The sequence below is a fragment of the Blennius ocellaris genome (genome assembly GCF_963422515.1).
Source record: "Blennius ocellaris genome assembly, chromosome: 22".
NCBI classification, from domain to species: Eukaryota; Metazoa; Chordata; class Actinopteri; order Blenniiformes; family Blenniidae; genus Blennius; species Blennius ocellaris.
Window position 1 is genome coordinate 2,882,952 of NC_137671.1, and position 14,268 is coordinate 2,897,219.

Here is a 14,268-nt window from a genome sequence, read left to right on the forward strand (position 1 = left end):
CCCACACAGGTGTGCTCCAGGTCCCACGTCCCACTCAGGCCGTCAGTCATCACCCCCCCACACCCACCAACACCCCCCAACCCCCCAACCCCCCCACCCCGCAGGAATCCAAACACCAAACTACAGATTTGTGTGTCAATCATCTTTATTCAGAGCAGATTAAACCAGATACATTCGGTCAGAAGCACCGGGGGCAGTTTACACACCGCCCGTATTCCATTGATACAGATCTATTAAAAAAATGACATATAAGATACATGATAATATAAAACAATACTGGGAAAAAAAAGAAAAAGTTGGACCTTTGAAATCATGACGGTCATCAGATAAATGGAAATGTGTGATCATAAATACGAAGCCTCACTAAACTCCTCTTTACCACAGATCGCACCACGACGCACAAAGTCACGTCGAGAAAGAGAAAAGCGACAGAATAAATAAAAGAAATGTGCGGTAACCTGCAAAGAAGCGACAATCCCACCGAGTGGGTTTGAGTTGGTAAAGTGCGAGACACTTTCTTACCACCTCGGGTTCAAAAACAACATTTATGAGATCAAATATTTTGAGATTACAGATTAAATACCATTGAAAAATGTAAATATTTGGGATTAGAAGCAGCAGAAAATGATATTTAGTGGTTCGTGAGGATCGAGCTTTTGATTGATGCTTCTTGTTGCTACAAGTTGAACAATATTCTGATGTTATGCAACTTATTTGAGCGTTGAATACCGACGTTCGCTGAATTTATGAGGAATAATCCTGCTTCAGACACATATGTTCAAGAGGCTGGTGTCCAATTACAAGTACTTGTGTAGGCATGATTGTGAAGAAAATATAAGATTATTAAGAAGAAAGGAAAAGAAAAAAGTACTTCTATAAATGGAAGAATCCTGAAAAGTCGCTGTTTTGTTCATCATCTGCAGAACTCGTCCATCAATCATGAAGCAAGAACACAAACGTCCCCCTATTGGACCATCAACCTTGAAAATTAACCCTGAAAATGATCACAACGTCTCCACTTTACCTTCAGTCAGGAATGTTTAAGAAATCGGTCAAACAAAAAAGGTAGAATGTGAGTTTTTCAAGTAATGTGGATTTTTTTTTTTTTTTTTTTTTTACAGAATCAGACGACTTGAACGAGGCAAACACAAAAGTTGAATTTCAAGGTTTTCTCAAATTGTTGCGACTTTCAGGATTCATCACTACTTTACTGGAAAACTGTAGCTTTTTCTAAACATTATTATAATTTTCCAAACGCAGTCGATCCAATCTTTCCAAGGTTTTGATGGTAAATAACAATTTTGGTCTTTTTACATCTAATAAAGCCATTATTGTGACATATTTGAGCGATTGCATGACTTGAAGTATCATAAAAAAAAAAAAAATGAAAATGAAAATGTAACTGAGCCAATAATTGAATGATACATAACCACCAGGCTGCATTTTTTGGAAATTGATTTTTTGTGAAGTTTTCTGACCCAATTTAAAAACGGTCTATAAAATTCTCTAAATTTCAACAAAATTGGCTTTTTTTATATTTAAATTGTACAAAATGCTGACATTATGGGCACATTATTACAACAAATCATTCAATAGCCTCTAGCTTGTAAAACTAGCATTTTGTTTTCCAACATTAAAGATAAAGGATTTAAAGTTTGATCACTTGAATTGGTCTTTTTTTTATCTAACATTTCACTCAAACGTCCTCATTATCAACACAGACACTTAAAGAAAATGTCCTTTGTTTGAGACGTCACTCAAACTATTCTCAGAATAAACAACGTGTGTGGTTAAAAAGAGCCGGAGGGCGAACGCAGCAGAAGTAACACTTCTGCGCTTGAAGCCGGAACATTAAAGAGCACTTTAATAAACGCGCTTTATACCGTGTACTTTACCTTCTTTTGCTCCTCTTTGGAATACGATACGCCATAAATGAGCCTCTTTAGACGCCCAGAAAGTCCCCGGACGCAGCGAGACGACAGATTTACGTGGGATCGCTCTGGCTCCGTGTCATTACCCGCCGTGGATTCCTCCCCCGCCGGCGCCGTCTCACTTAAACGCCTCTGTGATGTCGCGTCGCAAAGCGGGAGGCCGTGGATATCGTGCGGTTTCTTGTGCGTTACGAGTGTTCACGTTCACGGCGACCCGAGGACGCGCTGTGTGTCCTGCTGCTTGGGTCACCTGGGATTCACACCGTCACCCAGCTGGGCCTGAGCGGTCCGCCCGAGTACTGCACGGCGGGGACGGGCCCGGCGTCCCCGTCGCCCTCGGACGCCTCCTCCGTGTCGCTCTCCACCGTCAGCAGCACCTGGCGGAGGAACAACGTCGATCAGCCATCGCAGACGGACGAGCCGACTTTTAACAGGGGACCAAAAAAAACGTGAACACGTTACCACAATCCTTGCATCCCCACATGGAAACAAGAAGACCGTTGCTCGGCTAATCCCCCGCCGGAGGGCTTTCTATTTTCTCACAAAGCCAGCTCTAAGGCAGCACACTTGGTACACTAGAGGGTGTTCCATGGGTCCTAGTAGATAATTATGTAGAATCTGAAAGGTCTTCTTCATAAGCTATGTCAAAATACGTCTCCAGAGCCCAAAAGGTGTTTTTATGCACTTAGTGACCCTGTGACCTGATATGCAAATTAGGTCATGGTCACCATGGTGCCCCTTCTCCCCAGGGGGAGTGTCCATGTGTGAAGTTTGGTGACTGTGGGCCCAGGAACTGCTGAGAAATGAGGAGAAATGTTTATATGAAAATACATGTATTGTGCAACCCTGACGAGCAAACTTCAGACCCTACCAATCTTCAAGGTCAAGGTCAGGTCACTTGGTGTACTGGAGGTTATCCCTGGAGTGTGTATCATGTGTGTATAAAATTTCAGAGCCCTAGCTCAAAAACCTAGGCCTCCAGAGCCCAAAATGTGTTTTTAAGCACTTCGTGACCCTGTGACCTACTTAATATGCAAATTAGGTCAAGGTCACCATAGTATCCCTTCCCCTTCTGAGATGTATCCACATGTGAAGTTTGGTCACTGTGGGCCCAGGGGTTGCCGAGATATAGGTAGAAACGTTCGAACGGACGGACGTACGGAGACTGTTTCAAGATCCCCCTTCGGGGCCGATCAGCCACGGCGGGGGATAATAACCTATTAAAACATATACGTTTTAGCCTCTTCCGTGTTGGAGAAACTGCGGATCAGTAAATGTTAATCATAGCCATATATTCTGGAAGTGTTCAAAAATTATTATACGAAGAATTTAGTTATTTTGTGATTCAAGTACATTGAAGTTGAACAAAGTCAATCACTGGAACTCGTTTTACAAATCGGACTAATTTTGACTCTAAGTTCCAGTTTGAACCGTTTCTCTGATTCTCTCACATTTCAGTCATATTTTCAACTCTCAAACCCTTCAAACGAGGACGAGCCCTGAGAGTCTTCCACTGTGTGTGTGTGTGTGTGTGTGTGTGTGTGTCTCATCCACCCAAAACAACAGGTGCCAGTCTCTGACTGGAACATCGGCCTTCAGCAGCCACTTTCATGCACATTAAAGTCTTTTCTTTTCTTCCTCCAGGACATTTAAGTGTCTTGTTTTCGTCCTTCTGGGTCACTGCTCTGGATGCTTGGTGGGAAAAAAGGTTTTTTTTGTTGTTTTTTTTTTTCAAACGGGGTCAAGAGCAATCCCTTGATAAGCTGATGAGTCACTTCTAGAGCAGATGGTCTCATGATTTCTTATATAAAAAATTTTTTTTTTAAAAAGCACAGACGTCCATCTGGAGTGTGGCGGACCGGTAAAACAACACCTATAGTGACCTTCAAATGTAAACTTTTCAGTTTTGTTCAGTGCGTGCCGAGCCTCACCTGCGTCTCCTCGCCGTTCGTCCAGGGAGGACCGTCGGCTTTCTCCGCCGGGCCGTCGCAGGAGTCGTCCAGGCTCTTCATCGTCTTGTACTTCCTCATCGTCAGGCTGTCCACCACCCAGAACATGATGGACTGCGACAGAGGAGCCACACAGGATTCCCGTGAGGAACATGAACCCCCACCCTCCTCCACCTCCTCCTCCACCTCCTCCTCCCCCCAATCTGGCTGTGGGAGTTGGACTCACGTTGACGATGAAGGGCACGATGAGCATGACGAGCACCAGCTCCAGCTGAGGGTTGGCGATGTAGCTGAGCAGCACCTCCTGCAGCTGAACACAAAGGGTATTTATTCAGTCAATGTCCAAACATCAACCTCTTCAAATATAAATACAAACAAAAGATTTTTGAAACATACAGAGAAGAAGAAACGCGTCGTGTTGTAAGTGTGGTCCGTGTTGATATAGTAGAAAGAAAGAAAGAAAGAAAGAAAGAAAGAAAGAAAGAAAGAAAGAAAGAAAGAAAGAAAGAAAGAAAAAAGAAAAAAGAAAGAAAAAAGAAAGAAAGAAAGAAAAAAGAAAGAAAAAAATCAAAAAGAAGAAAAAAGAAAGAAAGAACAAAAGAAAAACAAAAGAAAGAAAAAAGAAAGAAAGAAAGAAAGAAAAAAGAAAAGAAAAAAAGAAAGAAAGAAAGAAAGAAAAAAAGAAAGAAAGAAAGAAAAAAGAAAGAAAAAAGAAAGAAAGAAAAAAAAGAAAGAAAGAAAAAAAAAAAAGAAAGAAAGAAAGAAAGAAAGAAAAAGAAAGAAAGAACAAAGAAAAAAAAGAAAGAAAAAAAGAAAAAAAAGAAAGAAAGAAAGAAAGAAAAAGAAAGAAAGAAAGAAAGAAAGAAAAAAGAAAAAGAAAAAAGAAAGAAAAAAGAAAAAGAAAAAAGAAAGAAAGAAAGAAAAAAGAAAGAAAAAAATCAAAAAGAAGAAAAAAGAAAGAAAGAACAAAAGAAAAACAAAAGAAAGAAAAAAGAAAGAAAGAAAGAAAGAAAAAAGAAAGAAAAAAAGAAAAAAGAAAAGAAAAAAAGAAAGAAAGAAAGAAAGAAAAAAGAAAGAAAGAAAGAAAGAAAAAAAAGAAAGAAAGAAAGAAAGAAAAAGAAAGAAAGAACAAAGAAAAAAAAGAAAGAAAAAAAGAAAAAAAGAAAGAAAGAAAGAAAGAAAGAAAGAAAGTGAGAAAGAAAGAAAGAAAGAAAGAGAGAAAGCGAGAAAGACAGACATACATACATAAATAAATAAACAAATAACAAAACTCAGTCCGGATTGATTCTTCTCTTTATTTTTCTTTGGAAAAGTCGAGTATGAAATAAAAAAAAAAAAAAATGGAATTATTATTTTTCAGTGTGATTTGCTGATCGCAAAAGACTCGACTGAACCACTTTATGTTTGACTCCGCTGGTTTAAACTCATTTTCAAGTCACACAAGTTGGAAAATATCCAACATCGGATCGCTTTTTTTGTTTGTTTTTTTTATATGTATAATACTGTTTATGTTCACATCAAATAAAAAAAGAGCTGTAAAAAATAAAGACACATACTTGGCTCTTAATAGAACACGTTGTGTTTATAATGGAAGGAGATAAAGAGCCTTAACTAAACAAAGCCTCTAAACAACGCCGAGACAAAACTTCCACTGGGGAATCGAGACGAGTAAACAAACCGTCGGTCAGTTCAGAGGTTAAACTCGCCATGAAACCCAATTTCACGTAACCGAGACGCTTTCCTGACGTTCCTTCGTGTAGAAGCGTCGCTTCCATGTTTCCTCTTGTTTATTCTCAGGACAGAACAGAGGAAATGGTGCAGAGAACTTTTATAATATATACGGGAAAGTTGCTCTCCCGGGGCTTTTTTTGTTGTTGGTTTATTTACTCATAAACAATGTGGCATTAATGTTTATCTCCAATTGTTCCGTTCAGTTTGTAACTGGAAGTTTGAATCCTACAGCCGACGGGTTGTTGAACTTTGACCTTAAACTGAGTCGGGAAGAAACTCCGGCATGAAGCTTTTAGGAAAATGTCTGAGAATCGACCGGCTTTTACTTCCCTTTTTAGAATTTCCTGTTTTCTACGGTTCCCCGTTTTCGCTGTCGCTTTACGTTCACACTGCTGCTCAATAGTCCAAAGACTCACGTTGGAACTGTACGTTTCTTTAAGGCGTCGTTTACGTGACAACGTTTCACAAAAGCTTCGCGTTTACACGACGTAGCGTTTTGAAAACGATTCCCTTTTACGGGGCAAAGGCAGAAACACTGAAAAAAAACAATGTCGTTTTCACGTCGGGCCACTTGTGGGTGCCGTTGTTTGTTTTCGCAACGACACCGCAAACGCGCGGCAGAACAAAAAGCGCTAGCAACGATAACGGCCGCTAACAAAAGATCTTACTTTGGACCATCCGGGGACGAGCAGCACCAGGCTGACCACGCCTTTCTCCAGCACCATGATGAGCAGGTAGACGCCGCACTGGCCGAGCCACGCCGCCGCCTGCGGGGGGTCGCCTGCAGGAGCACGGGCAGGGAAACCAAGGGGTGAAGGTTCAAATCCCTTTGACAATGGAGTCGGACCTCTGACCAACACAGCAGCTGGAAACGGTGGGAATTTACATTTTGACCACGGGAACTTGTGATAATCGTCTCCACGCCTGGAACGACGGCCCAGAAGAGAAGACAGTGTGTCCTCTCGCTCCCTGGCTTGTTTCAGGTTTTAGAAAATGCGTTGAGCCAATCAGCAATCAGACCCTATATAGTGTCATCGGGGGGTTTAGCCAATCACAATCAAGGTAGGCTCCTCCCCCCTTTGACCCCGCCTACAATGAGGCAGCTCGGGAGGGGGGCGGGATGAGGGAAACTCAGAGTTTTCCTTTCCAGGATGAGAGCTGGATTAAGCTCGGGCTCAGTTGCCATGGTAACAGACTCTGCCGTGGCAACAGAAGTTTGTTTGTGAAACGGTAGTTTCTTTTTAATGACACTGGTAAAGCAGCAGTGTGTAGAGCCGTTAGAGAATCACCCTGAAACAGGTGGGTTTATTTAAAGTTGACGTACACAGTCATATTTTAAATACTTTTATAAAAATGTCTAAACACTGTTGATCTGTTCGCCCGTCTGAAGTGGCCTCATGCCCCCCCCCCCCCCCCCCCCCCTCCCCCCGGTTTGAGTCTTCAGGTGTCTCGACGCGGCAGACACAAAAGACAAGCGGCCTGTCATTACGACAGGAAGGAGGAAGGAAGATTAACAGGCAGACGGAGAGAAAGGGGGGAAGAGAGAAAACAAAGAAACAAACAAAGCACTTATCATCACTTCAAGGTCTTATTACAGGCTAATTCCTCCCGTCAGTCACCGTTCTTCTTCTTCTTCTTCTTCTTCTCTCATTTCCCCTCAATACAGATACTGCACTCATGAAGGCCTCGCATCTAAACTGTAATAATAATAATATGAAATAGTCAAATATCTGTGTGCCCTTTGAAGCCAAGATTATAAAGAACCAAGCAAAAATATCTGATTATTTCACTTCACGTCAAGTCAGTCAAGAATATGACAGAAGTTTGAAAAAACAGTTGGGAAAACTTTACTTTCCCACCGTATTGAAGTAATTAATTAAAAGAGATGTTTCTCTACAGGCATTTCTCCGGAGTTAAGAGTGTTTGCATGTTCTCTTTATAGAGTTGTGGATTTACTCTTCTTCAAATGTCCCAGGAAAGATTTTAACCCTTAAACTAGCAGGTGGGGAAAAAAATACAAAAATCCCTTGTTTGATACAATAATGCCTGAGTGATGTCTGAGAAACAAAAGGTAAAATTATATATTATTATATGTGATATTTCATATTTTAATCAAGGCAATTTAGGCATGAAAATGTGGATTTTAACAAAACAATTATGACCAAAAAAACCCACTGTAAAATTATTTGACCACCTCTAATTCCATTCTTTAAGATGTAGCGTGCTAAATATGAGTAATATTGTTATTAATAGTCACAATTCAACACAGAAATCTTTTTAGAAAATGTTGCAATTATAAAACTGCTTATTACTGATTTATAAAACGAATTTGTAATACTGTACTATGTAATTCAAGTGAATGTGAAAGTGTTGTCAATACCATCACCACAAATAAATAAATAAATCATCAAAAGTTGTTGAAAGAAATGACCGGATAGAAAACTGTTCTCTGTAGCAACATAAAACTGGCAACTTAAAAAACAAACAAACCCACATTTATATTACTATCTGTGAAACAGGAAATAAACAAACAAACAAACAAACGCTGTGGTGTTCGTATATAAAACAGGAGGATTTGACACACTTTTTAACCTCAAACACGTTTTAAGAGCGACAGAGTGGCTGTTGGGTGACAGTTCACTCAAAGGTACGGTGGCCCTGAAGTGCAAACCACAACAACAAATCACTAAACACAACAACAAATTGAAAAACACAACTGCAAATTGAAAAAACACAAAGACGGTAACTTAAACAGAAAAGCTTTTTTCATTTGTTGTCGTGTTTTTTTCATTTGTGTTGTGTTTTTCAAGTTGTTGTTGTGTTTTTCAATTTGTTGTTGTGTTTTTTCATTTGTGTTGTGTTTTTGAATTTGCAGTTGTGTTTTTCAAGTTGTGTTTTTCAATTTGTTGTTGTGTTTTTTCATTTGTGTTGTGTTTTTCAAGTTGTTGTTGTGTTTTTGAATTTGCAGTTGTGTTTTTTCATTTGATGTTCTGTTTCTTCATTTGTTGTTGTGTTTTTTCATTTGATGTTCTGTTTCTTCATTTGTTGTTGTGTTTTTTCATTTGTTGTTGTGTTTTTTTCATCTGTGTTGCGTTTTTGAATTTGCAGTTGTGTTTTTTCATTTGTTGTTGTGGTTTGCACTTCAGGGCCACCGTACAGAGGAGCAGTAAAGGTTGATAAAGTGAGGTGGAGCTCTTCTTCAGCTGCAGGAGCTGGATGTTGAAGCTGCGGCGCCCTCTGGTGGCGACAAGCTCGAAACGCACCCGCACCGGCTTTAAGTCATATGTTGTGTTTATCTTTGGTTCTTTTTTTTTTTTTTTGATACTTGCAATGAAAGTATGTTCAAGTAAGTTTCTGCTTTCGGGAAGACGAACCAACAGCATAAGATAGAAAGAAAAAAAAAAAAGACGAGTTGTGTCTCACCGTATTCTCCGAACACGAGCAGCGTCCACTCCTTGTACTCCACCAGGCGGGACACCAGCTTGACGGCGAGCCAGATGACCAGCATCCCCAGCGTGGCGTCCAGCAGGAAGTTCATCAGGTACCTGGAAGAACGGGCCGCGGTTAAACGACGACGGCGACGACGGGGGTGCCGTCGTCGTGGCGACAGGAACTCACAGCGAGCAGGGGTCCTCTTCGGTCAGCGTGGACAGGAAGACGTTGGCCAGGTGGATGAAGAGGGCGCCGATGGCCTGTTTGGACGTGTCGAAGAACCTGCGGGAGATGAAGAGACCGGGGTCACTGGGGGGGGGGGGGGGGGGGGGAGTGAGCGCTCACCTCTCTTTACATCCTTTTCTTATTCACTCTCTCACCTCATCCGTTCACACTCATCCTCGACCCTCGTTCAAATTCATTTTCTTCAGTTCCATTCACATCCAGAGGACAGACCGCACACACACACACACACACACACACACACACACACACACACACACACACACACACACACACACACACACACACACACACACACACACACACACACACACACACACACACACACACACACACACACACACACACACACACACACACACACACACACACACACCTCATTGACAAGATTGTTCTGTTAATGATCAAAATCAAGTTATTTGCTTTTTTTTGTTGTTGTTTTTCTCTTCCTGTTTTTTTTTGTGTGTGTTCGTTCTGTTTTCTTTTCTTTTTTTTCTTCTTTGTTTTGTGTCCTTTTGTTTTTGCTTTTGTTATAATTGTTGTGATTATTGTGGTTTTTGCTCTGTTGTTGCTCAGGCTGGTTTGATCTCATGGCAGTTGGAAAATATTCAGATCACTGTGATTATTGTATTATATATATATATATATATATTAAAAAAAAATGTATGTAGCACTAACAAGGGTATTGTATGTTTCTCCCCACCAAGTCTCTCTCTCTCTCTGTCTTTCCTCTCCTCTCTCCATCCTTTCACCCCAACCGGTCCTCAGAATTCCTCCACCTCTGACTCTGGTTTCTACAAAGTTTCTCCCTGTTGGGGGAGTTTTTCCTTTCCACAGTCGCAAACACACCTGCTGCTCATGTGGATATGTTGGGCTTTTCTACTTTCTATAAATTGTCTTCATCATGTCGTCTCTCCTGCATCCTTCCATCACTTCATTCAGTCATCCCTCATCTACGATTCCCTCTGGTCATCCATTCATCCACCCTCCTTTCATTTAATCCATCCATCCTCCGTCACGTCTTCCGCGTTTGTCGTCAACTTGACGGATAAAAAAAATCTAAAGAGTGAGGATGAGGAGAAAAGAGGAAGTTCTCACCAGATCCTCCAGGGTCGTCTGATCCCCGCCGGCTCTCGGAACCTTTTCACTGCAAGCAAACATGAAATCCAGCGGCTGAAACACAACCGACACACTTCCTCTGCTCTTTCCACATCGTGATCAGGCCCGGCGTGTTCGCGCTTCGGGGATGAATTGTTCCTCTGTTGCTTTATCTCGTCGCCTCGCAGGCTCCGACAATGTGACTCAGCGACCCTTCCTTGTTTTTAAAGATCTTGTCGCGATAATCTCGTTAAATACGTTGGGTTTTGAGGGAAAGTCTACAAACTACCAGAAGCTGAAGTCCAGCTCTTATCGGACTCGTTCCAGCGCCGCAGCAACGGCAAGTGGAAGGAAATTCAACCAAAAATAGCTTTGAGGAAGACGGACGAGTGCAGCGATGAGACACGATATAACAGAAGAGCTTTGAAAAACATGGGGAGGGGAGACATCGATCCCTCCACTCGTGAGTGAAGGGGGGTGGAGGTTAGAGCTCATGGATCCGAGGGATTCGGCGGATCGACGATCGCTCTGCTCTTTCTAAAAAAAAAAAAACGCTTATTCGTGTACGAGATCTGATCCACACGGACGCTTGATGAAGGCAAACCGACATATTAAGGTCATTTACACGCTCTGAATCGGCCTGTGGGCTCAAACTGACCCGGTCCAGAGGAAGACCTCTCAATGTGGAATCACAACTATTTTTTTTTCAATTGAGACACTGTCGTGTCAGCAAGAATGTTGAAAGAGAAAACGTGAGCCACACGATATCCCGCCTGGGGAGGATGCTCAGCATTTTCCCAGTCAGCTGCCGCAGAATCACAAGTTTCGTGGATGTCAACAGCCATTGTTTAGTCTGAGTAAACACTCAACACACCAAGCAGTGTCTTGTTCAGCTGGTTGAAGTAAACAGTAAAATCACCTTATAAACACAGCTTTGGTTGCCACCACAGTCCAAGACGTCAATACCAATTACATTACAAGGTATTTAACTTTGAATGTTTTTTTAAGTTTAGCTGAAATAGGCATCCTTTTAAACTTTAGCGGACTGTGTTTAGTTTACGCAAAACATTGCTTTTATGAAGATTTTGATGCTTAAAAATCCTGGCAAAAAAATCATGTCAACACTGCGTTCTATAATATTGCAATTTACATTTCTGGCTTGTCTGAAGGCAAAAACATAAACTCTGTATAAAATGTATTATAAATTGTAGTTATTTGGATGATTTTAGAAAATTCGGAGTGTGTATGTATGTATATTAAGCCGTTTTTAATCAGAAAACACCTTCAAGAGGTGGAATAAGGCGCTACTTACGATTACAACCAACAATAAACCTCACGTGCATTTAAAAAAATCTGAAATCTTTATGATACTTGACGTGGGCCGAATCGTGAAAATGTTTTTGTTTTCGTCGGGTAAAACGTGAATACGTGTGTTTTGTACTTTTTACGTACTTAAGACGCGAGACGTCGTTAAATGTGCGAGTTTGTCTCCGAGTCGTCGTGGCAAGATAATGTGTCTCTCCAATACAACCGTCCATACTTAAAAACAAGTTATTTTGACAGGACTTCTAATACACCCGAATTCAAACCGGAATCTTTGCTAGTCGTTAGGTGTCTAAATAATATTTTAACGCGCGGGCATTCTTGCAAAAGCGCAAATTTGCGTGTTTCCCCAACGGGGTTTGGGCGCGAGGAGCACGGGAAAAAAACCAAAACATCAACAAAACGCCACGTGGACGCGAGAGTCGTCGATGACAATCTCCGTGCCGTGCGGATTATATAATCCCAGCGAGGAGGTGTGCGGAGGTGCAGCGGGTACCCACACATGAGCGTGCTGAAGGCGACGATCCCCAGGAGTCCCTGGATCAACACGCCGAAGCGGTCGGTGAGCGCTCCGTTGTCGCAGCCGTGCGGGTTCGCCTTGTTGACGTCCGTCATGTTGACGTCCTCGAAGTCGGGGTTATCCAGGAACCTCCGCGCCAGCAGCGCCCCGCCGTACCCGTACCCGTACGTGTCCATAGTTGGCAAAGACGATAACAAAACAACAAACAAAAAAGCAGCAACTTCCTCCTGCTCGTCGGGATTAACGGAGGAAAATCCCGGCAGATTAAAGTCCTCGGTTCGGTTTTTGTTCCTTCAGCGGCTGCTGCTGCATCCCGTGACGCCAAAGTAAACAAGAAGCTCGATTGTCTGACTCACATCCATGTTTATGTCAAGAAGAAGAAGAAGAAAAGAAAAACAAGACACGGGTTATAAAGCTGCGCGACATGAAGTGCACTTCCGGATTGACGTCCTGTCAGGATAAAAGCACACGCCCCTTGGCCGGAAACGAGCAGGATTAGCGTTCTGCAACCTGTCACATAACCTCAACTCAACTTTATTTATAAAGCGCTTTAAGCAGCCGTAGCTGAGACAAAGTGCATTGAAATAAAAATATGAGGCAAAATAAAAACATTTAAAACAATAAACAAAACATAAAAAGTTAAAACAACAAAAGAAAAACGAAGGCACTAAAACCAGAGCAGAGTCTCACGCTGAGGTAAAAGCCAAAGAATAAAAAATGGGTTTTAAGACGAGTTTTAAAAATGGGCAGTGGTTTATTCTTTTTCCTGCACTTTTCCTCCAGACGTTACATCTTCTGTAATGTTGCGTCCTCCAAACACACTGACATCCACACATGATCTCTATTCTGCTCGTCAATGAAACGAGACAGAAATCTGGGTGTAATTATTGACCCAAGCCTGAAATTCAACAGCCACATTAAGACAACAGAATCAGCTTTCTCCGTTGTGAAAAAAATATCTCAAGAATTGAAGGATTTCTGACCAGAATCAGAGAAACTTGTTCATACATTTAGAAAAAAAAAAACGCCTGAGGCATTGCTTCTATTTCACTGTAAATATCTGTATAGAACTGTTTTTGTCAGTCCTGTTTTGATAAATTTTAGTTAATTATAGTTTAGGTTTACTTTACAAGTAAACAAAATGATTCGTTGAGCATGTCTAGGAATTTTATCATCAATAAATCTATGTTTTTACCACCCGAATTTGCAATTTTGTGGTGTTTTTAGAGCCACTGTTTTAATACAGTATGCCAAACTGAAGGAAATACTTCAGAAATGCATTTATGAGGTTGTCCTGAACAAAATGACACCAAAAAAGGCAAGGTTTAAGGATTTTATATCTGAGATATAAAGGAAAAATCAACTGTAGTGAAAAACGGCACAAAATGCTTCAGGCCTTTGCCTAACCTTTTCCCTCCTTTCCCCAGATTATTACGTTTCAGCTTCCTGAACAGACAATTCCTTTTAAAATCGAAGACAAAACAATCCATTATTTGTGCCATAATGGGGACATTTCCATGTATCAGCAGCAAGTGGTTAGTAATAACAGCAGCAAAAAACGATTATTCCAAAAATGGACATATGTGACATAAAACCTCCAGAAAAAGACAGAAAAGTCACTGCAAAGAGATGAAAACTGTGACACATAATGTTTTAAATATGACACTAAGAAAATAATGACCAAAATGCAAAATGATCCAAAGAAATATCAACAAAGATAGAAAAAGGAAAAACAATTAACTTAAAGAAAAGTGAAATCAATAATGGAAAAATGCTAAATTAACAGAATTAGACACATAAACAAGTAAAGAAGTAGTGAAAATGGCACTAAAGAGTGGGAAAACAGCCAGGTGGAAATGGAAAAAATGGCTGAAATTTGATAAAGAATTGCTTGAATAACACACAGATCAACAAAATAAATACACACAATCACAAATGACCGAGACAATTGAGATGCAATATGTGAAAATGAGACGTGAAACTTCACTGGATTTTCAAGGAAAGCAAAACAAATTGACCACAGTGACAATAAATGTGACTA

General features: G+C 41.0%; 1 protein-coding gene across 1 annotated transcript; it reads right to left on the reverse strand.

Moving 5' to 3' along the window:
- Positions 1 to 139: 139 nt before the first annotated feature.
- tmem110l (transmembrane protein 110, like) lies at positions 140 to 12,588 on the reverse strand. The gene is made up of 8 exons (XM_080518417.1): positions 12,208 to 12,588; positions 10,385 to 10,433; positions 9,230 to 9,325; positions 9,035 to 9,156; positions 6,280 to 6,392; positions 4,107 to 4,190; positions 3,863 to 3,994; positions 140 to 2,308 (listed from the first exon to the last, which is right to left on the reverse strand). The coding sequence occupies exons 1-8, from the start codon at positions 12,401 to 12,403 to the stop codon at positions 2,189 to 2,191; spliced, it is 912 nt and encodes a 303-aa protein (XP_080374543.1). The 5' UTR covers positions 12,404 to 12,588; the 3' UTR covers positions 140 to 2,188.
- Positions 12,589 to 14,268: the final 1,680 nt, after the last annotated feature.

What these genes read in the sequence shown, in the direction of transcription:
- tmem110l (XM_080518417.1), bottom strand. Translation starts at nt 12,403, where the DNA reads ATGGACACGTACGGGTACGGGTACGGCGGGGCGCTGCTGGCGCGGAGG. An exon ending in GAAGAGGACCCCTGCTCGCT is followed by an intron (nt 9,157 to 9,229) that starts GTGAGTTCCTGT and finishes CCGTTCTTCCAG; the next exon opens with GTACCTGATGAACTTCCTGC. An exon ending in GCTCGTGTTCGGAGAATACG is followed by an intron (nt 6,393 to 9,034) that starts GTGAGACACAAC and finishes GTGCTCCTGCAG; the next exon opens with GCGACCCCCCGCAGGCGGCG.